The 14700-nt window shown below is 34.0% G+C and overlaps 1 protein-coding gene across 2 annotated transcripts in view; it reads right to left on the bottom strand.

The window, feature by feature from the left end:
• Window positions 1–7014: 7014 nt before the first annotated feature.
• The window catches only part of LOC122235394 (small ubiquitin-related modifier 2-like), a 154563-nt gene continuing 146877 nt past the window's right edge, over window positions 7015–14700 (bottom strand). For both annotated transcript variants that reach the window (XM_042974631.1, XM_042974632.1), the window contains one exon: window positions 7015–8855. In XM_042974631.1, coding sequence (XP_042830565.1) covers window positions 8432–8719 — 288 coding nt within the window. In that variant the 5' untranslated portion in view covers window positions 8720–8855 and the 3' untranslated portion in view covers window positions 7015–8431. The remainder of the gene's footprint in view (window positions 8856–14700) is intronic.

Below are 14700 nucleotides of genomic sequence, written 5' to 3'. Positions count from 1 at the left end.
ATATATATTTATACACACACACACATATATACTCAAATACACACACACACACACACACACACAAACACACACACAAAGGTCTCTAACACAAGCTTACCGTAACAATGGTTTTAGACTCCTTTTGCCCCTCAGTTACTCAAATATTCATATTTGTTCCCATGCCCTTGCTTATCCTATGTGCATATTAGATGTGCAATTAATAGTTAATTGATGCTCTTCCCCCTTCTCTTCTGTCCTTTCAAATCCTACTATTTTTGTAAAGATTTCGGTGTGTTAGCTTTTCTTCTGAATCTCAATATTATGAATCTGTAAGAGACTATTAGAATATGGATTTGATCATTTTTTAAAAAAGTTTAAATGTTTATTTTTGAAAAAGAGAGACAGACACAGAGAGTGAGCAGGGGAGGGGCAGAGAGAGGGAGACACAGAATCCAAAGCAGGCTCCAGGCTCTGAGCATAGAGCCTGATGCGGGGCTCAACCTCAAGAGCCGTGATCATGTCCTGAGCCCAAGTCGGATGCTTAACCAATTGAGCCACCCAGGCACCCCTGGATTTGAGTATTTTTAACTAATTCTTTGTTTCCCTGACTGAGAAAGGGGTACTGCCAGCAAACTCCCAGGATTCTACAGATTAATTTATTCCTGCTTATTCTCATTTGTCATATCCAGCATGCTTCAGTGTTTATATTTCTCCTCTCAAGAATTTGTTTGTTGATATGTGTGGCTAAAATTTTGGAAATATGAATACCAGTATGTATACTGGGTTGCCTTACCTGAAATAGGCCTGGGCCAGCAAGTTGGTTCTCAATAGGCTATTTACTTAAAGATGTCCATGCTAATTTATTTTAAAAAACAACAGCTTTATTGAAATATAATTCACAGAAAATATAATTCACTCATTTATTTTTTAAAAAAGTTTATTGATTTATTATGAGAGAGAGAGTGTGCAAGCAGGGAAGGGGCAGAAAGAGGAGAGAGAGAAGCCCAAGCAGTCTGCGTGGATCCCGACGTGGGGCCTGAACTTATGAACTGCAAGATCATGACCTGACCCAAAACCAAGAGTCGGATGCTCAACCAACTGAGCCACTCAGGCACCCCTGTTCCTCTTTTCTGAGACTGTTTTAAGTATTCTGGGTCCCTTACATTTCCATGGGAATTTTAGGATTAGCTTGTCAATTTCTGCAAAAATGGCAGCTGGAATTTTGAATTGCAGATGTTAGTCCATTTACATTTTTCCATCTTTATTGAGACATAATTGACATATAGCATTGTTTAAGTTTAAGGTGTACAATGTGGCGATTTGATACACATATATACTGTGAAATGATGACAATAAGGTTGTTTAATACAACCTTCATCTCACATAATTACAATTTTTTTGCTGATGTTCTTATGGTGAGACCATTTAAGATTTACTCTCTTAGCAACTTTCAAGTATTCATTAGAGTAATTTTAACTGTAATCATCATGCTACAATTAGATCTTAAGTACTTATTACTCTTATAATTGAAGTTTGTAGCTTTTGACCAATATCCCCACATTTATCCCACTTCACATCCCCTGGCAACCACCAATCTACTCTGCTTCTATGATTTTGGCTTTTGTTGATTCCACATATAAGTGAGATCATATAATATTTGTCTTTCTCTAACTTATTTCACTTAGCATAATGCTCTCAGGATTTATCTATGTTGTCACAAATGGCAGGATTTCCTTCTTTTTATGGCTAAAATATATATAATATATATTATATTATATATTAATTATATATATAGATAACATTATCCACATCTATATATATAAATATCTACATATATATCTACATCTATATATTTCATCTATATCTATCTATCTATATATATCTACATCTATATATTTATATATATATTTATATATATAGATGTAGATAACATTATCTGTATCTATATATTTACATATATAGATGTACAAAGGCCTGTGATCAACATTCTGCATGAAATTTCCCCTTGAGGCATTACCTGACTTTTAACCTGTGCCTGTTCAGGGTGAGAGGCAAAGAAACCAAGCATAAATCAGCTGCTAAAATGATGCTAAGCTAAACAGAGTCATAATATCACAGAGTGCTGGGAAGGCAAAAACAGGAATTCAGGAATCTCCAAATACCCTAATAAACAACCTAGGTTTTTAGTTGAGCCCAAGGAAGGTTGCATCATGTGAGTAAGTTTAAACTGGCAATAGACCAGCCAGCCACAACTGTGTTAAGATGATCTATCCCCACTCTATCTGTTGTTTAGAAAAAAAAAAATTTATCTTATTCTGAGGAAGATATAATCCAAAACCACTACAATTTTCTATGCACAAATAAAAAATTACCTGATATGCTAGGAAACAGGACCAAATGACAAACAAAAAAAAAAAAATCAAGAAAACACTCAACAGAAACAAACACATAGGTGATTAAAAAGTTGGAGTAAACAGAATGGCCTTTAAGATAACTATGAATAATATGTTCAATAAATAAAGGAAATAATAGATAATTTTACCAGAGGTATGGACGTTATAAAATAAAGTCAAGTGAAAATTCAGTAATTAAATAACAGAATAACTGAAATTAAGAATTAAATGGATAAATTTAACAAAGATTAAACAGAACAGAAGAAAGGATTAGTGAACAGGATAGTAATAGATCAGTAGACAGTATCCAGACTAAAGTTCAGAAAAACATTGGATAATATAGAAAAAAGAATGAGACAGGGATAAGATGGTGGAAAGATCTAACATATATGTAGTTAGAATAGGAGAACAAGAGGAAAAGAATGCAAAAACAGTATTTGAAGAAATCCTTGTCAAGGATTTTTTTTTTTTTTACAAATTGAAGAAAGTTTTTTTTTTAGTCTTTATTTTTGAGAGAGAGATGGAGTGCAAGTGGGGAGGAATAGAGACAGAGGGAGACACAGAATCCGAAGTAGGCTTCAGGGTCTGAGCTGTCAGCACGAAGCACGATGCGGGGCTCGGGCTCACCAACTGTGAGATCATGACCTGAGCCAAAGTCAGACACTTAACCAACTGAGCCACCCAGGCGCCCCAAAAACTGAAGAAAGTTTTTAAGCTACATGTTCTAGATGCTACATGAATCTAAAGCAGAATAATGACTGCAGCAGGCGGATTCATTTCATTTGATTTCATCCCCCAAAATGTCCACATCCGAATCCTCAGAACTACATATATGTTATATTACATGGTAGAAGGGAATTAAAGTTGTAGATGAAATTAATATTTTTAATCAACTGAATTTAAGATAAGAAGAGTATCTTGGATCCTGGTGGGCCCTTAAAAGTGGAAGAGGAAGGCAGCAGTGAAAGATGTGGAATGAGGGCTTGACCATTCATTGCTGGTTTTAAACATGGAGGAGGGGGTCATGACCCAAGGAATGCAGGTGACCTCTAGAATTTAGAAATGGCCCTCAGCTTCCAGGCTGCAAGAATAATGTGTCCTCAGTCCTATAAGCATAAGGAATTGAATTCTGTCAAAAGCTTTAACAAGTAAAATAACGGATTTTCCTCTAGAGCCTCCAGAATGAAACTCATCCCTGCTCACAACTTTAACCATTCAGGAACATACTGGACTTCTGACCTACAAAACTATAAGACAACATATTTATGTTGTTTTAAGTCACTACATTTATAGTAATTCTTTATGGCAACAATATAAAAATAATATAGTGAGAAAGAAAACCAGACAATAGGTACATTGAAGTAAAACTGATGGATACCAGAAACAAAGAGAAAAATTTTAAAGTAACTAGAGAACAAAGACACATCATCTTTGCAAGAGCAACAATAATCTTGACAACTGAATTTTCAAAAGAAATAATGAAAGAATAAAATGACCTGACACCTGCAAAGTGCTGAGCAAAATATGTTCCAACCAGGAAAAAATTCTTTCAAAATGAAGGTGAATCAGAAAGGCTTAAAAGAAACAAAAATTGAGGGAATTTATAACTACCAGACATGCACTAAAAGAAATACTAAAGGGGGTTGTTTATGCATAAGGAAAATGATCCCAAATGGAAACAATTAATTTAAGAAAAAATGAAGAACACTAAAATGAGTTAATACAGGTAAATCTACGTAAATATTGTCCATTCAAAAGAACAATAGTCTCTTTTGGAGTTTAAAATATATGCGCAATTAAAATACATGATAATAGCACAAAAGATGGGAGAGTATAAATGGAGTTGAAGTGTTATAAGGTTCTTACCTTTTCTGAAAAGTGGTAAGAGCACTATGTTAGGGTAGATTTTCATAAGCCAAGAAGGATGTTGTAATTGTGAGAAATGAAACTATTAATAAAAAAAACACCACAGACAAGTTACAAGAGTGTTAAAAATGAAATAACAAACAACTTGGTTAATGCAAAATAAAGCAGTAAAGGAAAAAAAACAGGCTAAAGAAAAGAGGGCAAATAGAAAACAAATAGTAAAATGGTAGATTAAAACCCAAATTTCCCAGTAAATCACATTTATATTTAATAGTCCATTAATAGAGTAAATAGTCCAATTAAAAAATAAAGATTGTAGGGGCACCTGGGTGACTCAGTTGGTTAAGCATCTGACTCTTGATTTTGGCTCAGGTCATGATCTCACAGTTGTGAGATCAAACCCTGTGTGAGGCTCTACTGACATGGAGCCTGCTTAAGATTCTCTCTCTCCCTTTCCCTCAGCCCTTCCCACACTGCCTCTCTCTCAAAATAAATAAATAAACATTTAAATAACCCACAAAAATTGTTAAACTGGATAAAAACAAACTACAACTATGTGCAACTTACAACAGACACACCTTACTTAAAGAAGATAGAAAGTTTGAAAGTGAATGTTGAAAAAGATACACCATGCAAACGTGAATCAAAATAAAGCAGCTATAATTATACTAATATAAGGCAAATTAGACTTTAAGGTAAAAACTATTATGAGAGATATTAGACATATCGCAATGATTAAAGGATCAATTCAACAACAAATTATAAAAAACAAAATAAAATAGCTCCAAAATATATTAAGTGAAAGCTGACATAACTCCATACATAAACAGATAAATCTACAAACAAATGTGGAGATTTTAGCACACCTTCTCCAATAAAATGATAGAATAAGCAGACAAAACAAAGGTATGGGTATAGAAGCATAAATAAGACTAACAAATATGTTCTAACATATTTAGAACGTTGTATGAAGTAAATGTAGAAGACACACTCTTTTCAAATTGTTCCTGGACTATTTATCAAAACTGACCATATGCTGAGCCACAAAGCAATTCTCAACACATTTCGAGTGGCTGGAATCAGAGTATGTTCTCTGACCACAGTTGGTGCAATTAAGGTAGATATCAATAACAAAAAGACTAGAAATCTCCAAATACTGAAAAATTAAGTAATACATTACATGACATTACAACTTGTCCAATGCATCTATAGCAGTGCTTAGAGCTTTATAGCCTTATGTGAATATATTAGAAAAGATGAAAGGTTAAAAATCAATGATATAAACATCCACCTCAAAAAGATTAAAAAATAACAAATTAAACTGCAAGAAAGGAGGAGAAAGATGGTAAGAGCAGAAAACAGAAAAATAGAAAACAGACAATAGAGAAGATTAACAAAGCCAAAAGTTGGCTCTTTGAAAAGACTAATGAAATTGATAAATCTGTAGCAATACTTATAAGAAAAACATAAAATATAAATTATAAGTATCAGTCAGGAAACAAGGGACATCGGTATAGAATCTATAGATACTGTAAAGACAAGAAGATATTATGAACAATAAATTTGATATTTTGCATAAAATGCACACGTTATGTAAAAAATGCAGCTTACTAAAACTGATTTCAATTAGATTATAAAATTCAAATAATCTTATACATATTAAAGAGGTTGGTTCCACAATTAAATATATTCCCACAAAGAAAATACCAGATCAAGATGGATTCGCAGTAAATTCTCACTAATATTTAAGGCAAAAATAACATGAATGTTACTTAAACTCCTCCAGAAATTAAAAAAAGAGTGAATGACACATTTCTTTACATGTTTTATGAGGCCATTATAATCATAATAATTCAATCATAATAATTCAGTTAAGTGTCAGACTCTCAGTTTTGGCTCAGATCATGATCTCACGGTTTTGTAAGTTGGAGCTCCACATTAGGCTCTGTGCTGACAATGTGGAACCTGCTTGGGATTCTCTCTCTCCTTCTCTCTCCATCTCTGCTCATGCTGTCTACATCTCTCTCAAAATAAATAAATAAACTTAAAAAAATAAAGAAAGAGAACTGGATCTTACAAAGATTGAAAAGGAAGAAATAAGCCTTTCATTATTTATAGATGACATGGCTGTGTGTGTGGAAATTCTAAAAGTATTTACAAAAAAACTTACTAGAATTAATAAATAAATTTAGCAAGTTTGCCAGATATAAGATCACTGTATGTATTAGTCAGAGTTCTCCAGAAAAAAAGAACCAATAGGATATATTTAGGAAAGGATTTATTATGACGAATTGGCTTACACAATTAGGGAGGTTGTGAAGTTCCACAATTTGCCATCTGCAGGCTGGAGATCCAGGAGAGCCAGTGGTGTAATTCAGTCTGAAGGCCTGAGAATGAGGATCGAGGCCAGCAGGAAAAGATTGATATCCTGGCTCAAGCAATCAGGTAGGAAGGGCTCAATTCTTCCTTTGTTTTTTTGTTTTATTCAGCCCCTCCACAGATAGAATGATGCCAATCCACACTATAGAGGGCAAACTACTTTTTTGGTCCACCTATTCAAATACTAATTTCATCCAGAAACACCCTCACAGACACACCCAGAAATAATGTTTAGTGAAATATCTAAGCACACGTTGATCTAGTCAACTTAACACATAAAATTAACCATCATAATATACAAAAATGATTTTTATTTCTATACATTAATGACAAGCAGAAAATAAAATGAAAAATAATGCCATTGGCATTATTTTAAAAAATTATCAAATATTGAGGGATAAAATTAACAGAAGATTGCAATACTTCTACAAAGAAAAGTACAAGAACATTGAGAGAAATTAACATAGACCTAAATAAAAAGAGAATTGTACACTGGCCACCAATTAGAAAACTCTATATTTTAAAGATGTTTATTTTCTATAACTCAATTTCCAATACAAACTAATAATCCCAGTAGGCTTTTTAAAATGGAAATTGACAAGTGGATTCTAAATTGTACATAGAATTGCAAATGGCAATAACAGCAATTAAAATCTTGTAGAAAAACAAAATTTGATGATTTACATAAATCAAATTACTTTACAAAGCTATAACAATTTAACCAATGTGTGATTTTTGCAAATATAGAAAAACTGAACAATGGTAGAGTCTGAAAAGAGATCTATATGTATACTGTCATTTATGATAAAAATAATCCATTATAATGCAGCAGGGGAGAAAATGGTCCTTTTGGTAAGTGACTCTGGATTACCTGGGTTAGCCAATAAATCCAAATAATCCTTTGCATTGATTTCAAACTATATGCAAAATTCAATTCCAAATGGATCATAGATTAAAAGTGGAAGGTTAAATAAATGAAAGTTATTGAAGATAACATAGGATAATGTCTTAATGACCTTGATATACTCAAGCATTCCTTAGCAAGGACACAAAAAGCACTAACCCTAAACAAAAAAAATAAATTCCACTTTATTAAAATTAAGATGTTATTAAGAGAGTGAAAGGCAGGTCACAGAATGGGAGAAAATATTTTCAATACCTGTATCTGAGAAAGGACTTAGATTCAGAATTATACAGAACTACAAATCAATAAGGATAAGGGCAACCCAATTGTTGTTTTTTTTTTCATTTTAAACACGGAGTTTATTTAAACAACAAGACATTTTACTTGAAAGGAAAGCTATCTAGGATTCAGTTTTATCCCTACATAAAGACAGATTGCCCTATATGTAACAGCTATGTACAAAAAATTATAAACTTAGTTTTTCAATGATAAATGAAAAACATTAAAATTCTCCAATCTAACAAGGTATGCAAGGGTTTTTATGTTGCTCTTTGTTTTGTTAAGCAGTGAGAGCAAAACAACGTACTGGAATATAAAGAGCTGAATGAACACGCCACTAGTGGAGAAAAGGGGCATTTTCACAGAAATGGGGTATTTGCCCTTCCCATCTCCATTTGATGTCAATAAAAACATACTATTGGCAAATTAGTTTAAAAAATGCAATATGCTTGTGCACATACACAGTTACTTTTATGTCCAGTAAATGAACAGGGAAGGGGAAAATGAAATACTAGAGAAAACTATACCGTAGTAGTCAGGCTGTGGTGGAACCAAATTGCGGTTTTCTAATTGAGAATGTGTTCTTGATCTGGAAGGACAGAATTCTGGGGTAAAGTAGCAGGTTCCATTATTAGTAGACACCTCCTGTCTGCTGCTGGAACACATCAATTGTATCTTCATCCTCCATTTCCAACTGTGCAGGTGTGTCTGTTTCATTGATTGGCTGCCCATCAAATAGAAACCTGATCTGCCTCATTGACAGACCCTGTCGTTCACAATAGGCTTTCATTAGTTTTCTAAGTGGCGTATGCCTCTTAATCTTAAACTGTACCACAGAATCATCCTGCCCTGCCACCTTCAAATTAATATGGTCATTGCTCTTAGTCTTGACACCTTCCTTGGGCTTTTTGTCAGCCATGGCGAGCGCTGGAGTCTCCTCAGCTGTGGCTTCACAAAAAAGGTATCAGGTCCACACCCAATGAGCACACAAGCAGTACTGGGAGCGGCAGAAGGAAGAGGCAACCCAAATATTTTTACTGACAAATCTGGAACAGCTGCATCAAAAACACAATATCCAAATGGTCAGTAAGACAATAAATAGACACTCAATTTTGTTATCAAGTAAAGGCAACTTAAAATAACAAGCAGAGAATACTCTACATCCATTGAAGAGTGCTAAAATTTAAAAAATAGAACCTGTCCTACATTGCTGGTGGGAACATAAATTGATAGAATTACTTTGGAACACTGATGGGCTATACATATTACAGTTTATCCTATTACCCAGTAATTCCAGTCAGGTATATATACACAACAGAAATGCCTATATATGTGACCCAAAATAAAAGTATGAGAGTGTTCATGGCAACATTATTTGTAGTAAATAATGAAAATAGTAAACAACCCAAATGCTTATCAACAATAGAGTGAACTAGTGATGTTATATATTCATCCAATAAAATTGTAGCAGCAATGGAAAGGAGTGAAGTACTATTACAAACAACATGGATACATTTCACAAATATAATATTGAACAAGATAACTTAGATACAAAAGGATATACATGTATGATTCTATTTATGAAAAGTTCAAAAATAGGCAAAACTCATCTATGGTGTTAGAAGTCAAAATAGTTGTTTACATTGCGGAGTAATGACTGAGAGGGACATGGAGGAAGCTCTGGGGTGCACATGCTGTTTTATATCTTGACCTGGGTGTTGGTTCCATGGGTGTGTTTATTTTGTAAACAAAAATATCAAGCTGTACACTGAAATGCATATACTTTACTGTATGTATGTTGTATTTCAATAAAAATATTTACAAAAAACCTGATGACATCCAGAGCTGGAAAGGATGGGTGGAAATAGATACTCTTGCACATTTTTATTGAAAGCTGATTGCTACATCCCTTTTGAACATTGGAAGTTATATTTAGGGAAATTTCAAATATGCCTGTCATTGACCAAGAAATTTCACTTCTGGAAATCTATCTAAGTAGTCAATATGATTGTCTGCTTACGATTTCTGATTCTCACTCTATGTGTGTGGTTGGACTGTCCTCAACTTCCTTAGATTTAGGCATTGCCATAGACTGTGGCCAAAGAAATTTGAGTGGAAGTGACATTCCCACAAACAAAATAAAAATGACCAATGGTTACATAAAAACCAAACAGCCCTCCTCTGCGCCACCCCCCCCCAAATTCCCCAACCTCTTTAACAATTAACTAAATCCAAATGTTAATAATAATAATAATAATCATAATAAAGGGATTTCATTTTTACCTATTTGGATATGCAAATTAGAAAAAGAAAGACCTAGCACAATGTTGCAATGGGGCAAGAAACTGAACACTGTTGGGCTCATGCCCAAGGTCACACAGGTGGAAAGTGGGGAAGCCCAAATCAGAACCCATGTCTATCTATATTCACAGCAGGTGGGCCTGCTCTTCCTATCACTCATTACTCACTCCTGGTCTACCATCTTTGTGATAGAATCTTTGATGGTAGCCCTAACCATGCTACAAATTGTGTCATGACCTACATTTCAAATCACTAATTCTTACACTACCTCTAAATCTGTTTCAAAAGTAGAAATTACAAATGTGTTGCAGCTATAACTGCAGCTTGCATTGCTAGTGGGCAAGAAATCAGACTCTGAACCACCAGTCAACTAAACCACCATGTCTATAATGCAGTCTTTTTGGATTCAGGGACAGTTTCTCACCATAAATGAAAAATAAGTAGAGAGTTGTGACATGATGGGGTCAGTTTTTATGGCGTCAGGTTTTAGTGCCATTTCCCCCAAAAAAGGAATAATTTAACCATGCTATTTTTGAATTTGATCCTTTAATATAATTTGATATCACTCCATATCACTTCAAGGATTTTGACTTCAATCATTGTATTAGGCTACTTTAGTGTTCCGTTGTATGTATGTGTATATGTATATAGCTAAATACTTCATACAGTATCATAACCATTAAGAAAAAAATTTAATATCTTCTTTCTCTTCCTCATTCTTTCTTTCTCCCCTCCCCTCCATGGTCTCTCTTCTCAGAAAGCATAGAAATACTGATAAATAGCAGCTGCTGACCAGAGCTAGTCATCTACATAGGTAGATGACAAGGAAGACACCTGCAGGGCAGTCAGACAACTGGAGACAAAAGATGTATAGGCTGCACTGCTCACCCATGGAAAATTCCATTAACTAAAGATAAGGATGTATGTGTATGTGTTCATGTGGGAGAAGATGTGGTGTGTCTAACGAAATGGGATATATCATTTTCAGTTCCTTTTACTCTAATTATAACACTGTGATCTGAAGAGAGACAACAAGAGAAATGCACTCCAAGCAGTCAGACAACTCTTGATATCAAGTACTTTTGCAGCACTGTATAACCAAATCAGCCCTATGGAAAATTCCATCTTCACCTAAGGATAAGGCTGTGTGTGTGTGTGCGTGTGTAACAAAATGTCAGAGGCCATTTTCAGCTTTATAAAAGATGCTGAAAATTACAAAGAATGAAATATATATAATTAGTAATATTATTAGCCAGAAACATTTGGTATTAATATTTAGTTCTAGGGGCACCTGGGTGGCTCAGTTAAGCATCTGACTTTGGCTCAGATCATGATCTCATGGTGTGTGAGTTCGAGCCCCACATCGGGCTCTGTGCTAACAGCTCCAAGCCTGGAGCCTGCTTAGGATTCTGTGTCTCCCTGCCTCTCTCTCCCTGGGTCCCTCCCCTGCTTGCTCTCTGTCTCTCTCTAAAATAAACATTAAAAAATATTTAGTTCTATAAACTTCCACATTTCTATTCTATTGCTGTGGCTTGAATTGTATCCCCCTAACAGATATGTTGAAGTCCTAATACCTGTTACCTGTGAATGTGACCTTATGTAGAAATAGACCCTTAGTGATATAATCAAGTTAAGATGAGATCATACTGATTTAGGATCCTAATCCAGTATGACTGGTGTCCTTATAAGGAGACGAGAGATATACAGACAGAAAGAGAGAAATGCCATGGGAAGACACAGACACAAAGGGGAGAAGGCCATTTGAAGACAGAGGCAGAGATTGGAATGATATATTTACAAGCCAAGGAATGCTAACAGTTGCCAGTAACTACCAGACGTTAGAAAAAGCAAGGAAGAATTCCTCCCCTACAGCCCTCAGAGAGAGCATGGACCTGCTGACACCTTGATTTTTGACTTCTAGCCTTCATAACTGTGAATAAATTTCTCTTGGTTCAACCCACCTAGTTTGTGATATTTTGTTGTGGCAGTTCTAGGAACTAATATACTGTTGATACATTTTAAATAAACTATTTGAAAATAATTGGAAAAAACCTCCACAGTATATTTAATATACTTCCATGCTCATACTGTCTATATCATTACTTTGTTAATTGGTTGCAGAAGGAATAATTTCTGCATATCTTCAAATTTTCAATTTCATTTATTTTTCTGAGTATGTAGGTAGTATATGTTTTAGATAAACAAATAGCAGGATAAATCTGTAAAATAATATTTAATTGCCCTGTGACCCCATTCCTAGGCCCCTTTCCAAGATATCTATAAATAATTTTGTTATATGTTACTCCAGATATTTTTCACTTCAGATTCAGTACCAAGAGAAATGTAAGTCTCATTTCCTCTTTCTCTCTGTCACTGTGAGATGCGTATGTTTTATTGGTATAGGATACAAGAATAAGAATGCTTATATTTTTATTGAAGTATAGTTAATATACAATATTATGTTAGCTTCAGGTGGACAACATAGAGTTTTAACATCTCTGTACATTACAAAATGGTTACAATAAATCTAGCTACCATCTGTCACCATACAAAATTGTCACAGTATTATTAGCTATATTCCCTATGCTGTAAATTACATCCCCATGTCTTATTTGTTTTATAACTGGAAGTTTATACTGTTTAATCCCCTTCCTCTATTTTGTCCAACTCCTACCACCTCCTCTCTGGCAACCACCAGATTGTTCTCTGTATCTAGGAGTCTATTTCTGTTTTGTTGGTTCATTTGTTTTGTCTTTTAGATTCCACATGTAAGTAAAATCATATGGTATTTGTCTTTCTTTCACTTATTTAACTTAGCATAATATCCTCTAGGTCCATCCATATTGCTGCAAATGGTAATATTTCTTTTTTTATGACTGAGTCATATTCCATTGTATATACATACCACATCTTCTTTAGCCATTCATCTACCGATTGTCACTTAGGTTGCTTCTGTATCTTGGCTATTGTAAATAATGCTGCAATGAACATAGGATTCCACATATCTTTTTAAATTAATGTTTTAGTTTTCTTCAGATAAATACCCAAAAGTGGAATTGCTGGATAGTATAAGAATGCTTAGCGAAGCATTGTCTATAATGGCAAAATATTGGAAGGTAATATCCACCAATGGGTGGAAGCTTGAACCAATTGTTGTATATTTGTAATAGAACATTTTCTTCAGCTATCAGAGAAAGAATAAGTTACATCTAGATTAATGACTTGGAGAGATATTCATGATATGCCAAGTAAAATACATACACACACATAGAACATTGATAAAAGTATGGAATAATACATAGTAGATTTCTGAAGTTTGGAAGTGAGGAAGGAAAAGGTGTCTATATGTGAAATTATATGTTTTGTATTGTTTTATTCCAGTGTTTTTAGTGAACACATGCTAATTTTATAATTCTTGAAGTACACTTGATCATAGTTTGAAAAAAATATAAAAATTTGAAAACTTTTATTTAATATGAATATATCAATTGAAGAAGATATTATCATTTATTATAAACTTAAAACTTCTAATAACCTTAGTACCTAAAAGTAAAAAAAATAACATATTGTATAAACTCTGATTATTTAGTACCATGAACATAGAAAATATGTTTAACTTATGAGTCATTTCACAGAAAAATCTCTATTTGTAATATACACTTATTTCCTTAGAAGGGCCAAAACATCATTCCAGTAATATGAATTATGAAATTTTATTTATTCAAAAATCCTCATTGATGACAGATAAAGGTTGGATAAAATTACTTAGGAGGTGTTGTAATAGCATTTGCAGAAGCTAGATAAAAAGGATGTTACAAACAGCTCTTTGAGAGGCTTTTCAGGGTCATTTACTTGCTTCTGCGATGTGTTTCCTTTTCAAATTTCTATTTCACCATGTAATTTTGGAGTAGCTCCTGATTATAGTAAATGACCATTGTTCCACAAAATTTGATATCTTAGCAAAATGAAATAGCCTCTGTCACATTAATTTTCTTCTTGTCAACACAATGTTATCATCATGGTCTTCACTCTAATTTATTGTGGGGGGGTATAACAGTGTCAGTATTTTCCCAGTCTGCTAAAGACTGGTAAATGACTGAGAACTGTTATAGTGTGTATATTACAAGTGGTGCTGCCATGATGTCCCAGAAATTATCTGCAGCAGATTTTACTGGTCATGATCACAGTTTAGTGGATCACAATGTCTGTATGCACCATGCATTAAATTGAATAATAAATTGAATGCTTCCTGTGTGCCAGGAACTGTGTTAAGCAATGCACAAGCATAATACCACTTAAAATAAATGATTATCCAACTAGACAGGTATTATCTGTACTTTAAACCAAAGCTCAGGGTTTAAGCCATTTGTTAGGTAGCAAATATCAAAGCTAGGGCTTGAATTTAAGGCTTATGAACTTCAGCTGTTATAAGCTGTATTATTTCCAATAGTATCTGAGATATACATTACTGAAGTTCAACAGTACCTGGTTCTCCTCCATTTTATGCACCTCAAGAGGGTATATTTCCTAGTCCTCTTGTATTTAGGGCCATCTAACTAGTTCTAGACAACAGGCTATAAACAGAAATTATATTTTTTG

The sequence above is a fragment of the Panthera tigris genome, chromosome X (assembly GCF_018350195.1).
Source record: "Panthera tigris isolate Pti1 chromosome X, P.tigris_Pti1_mat1.1, whole genome shotgun sequence".
NCBI lineage: Eukaryota > Metazoa > Chordata > Mammalia > Carnivora > Felidae > Panthera > Panthera tigris.
Note: the sequence above shows the minus strand (reverse complement) of the source record. Positions and strands in the feature narration are given on the sequence as shown.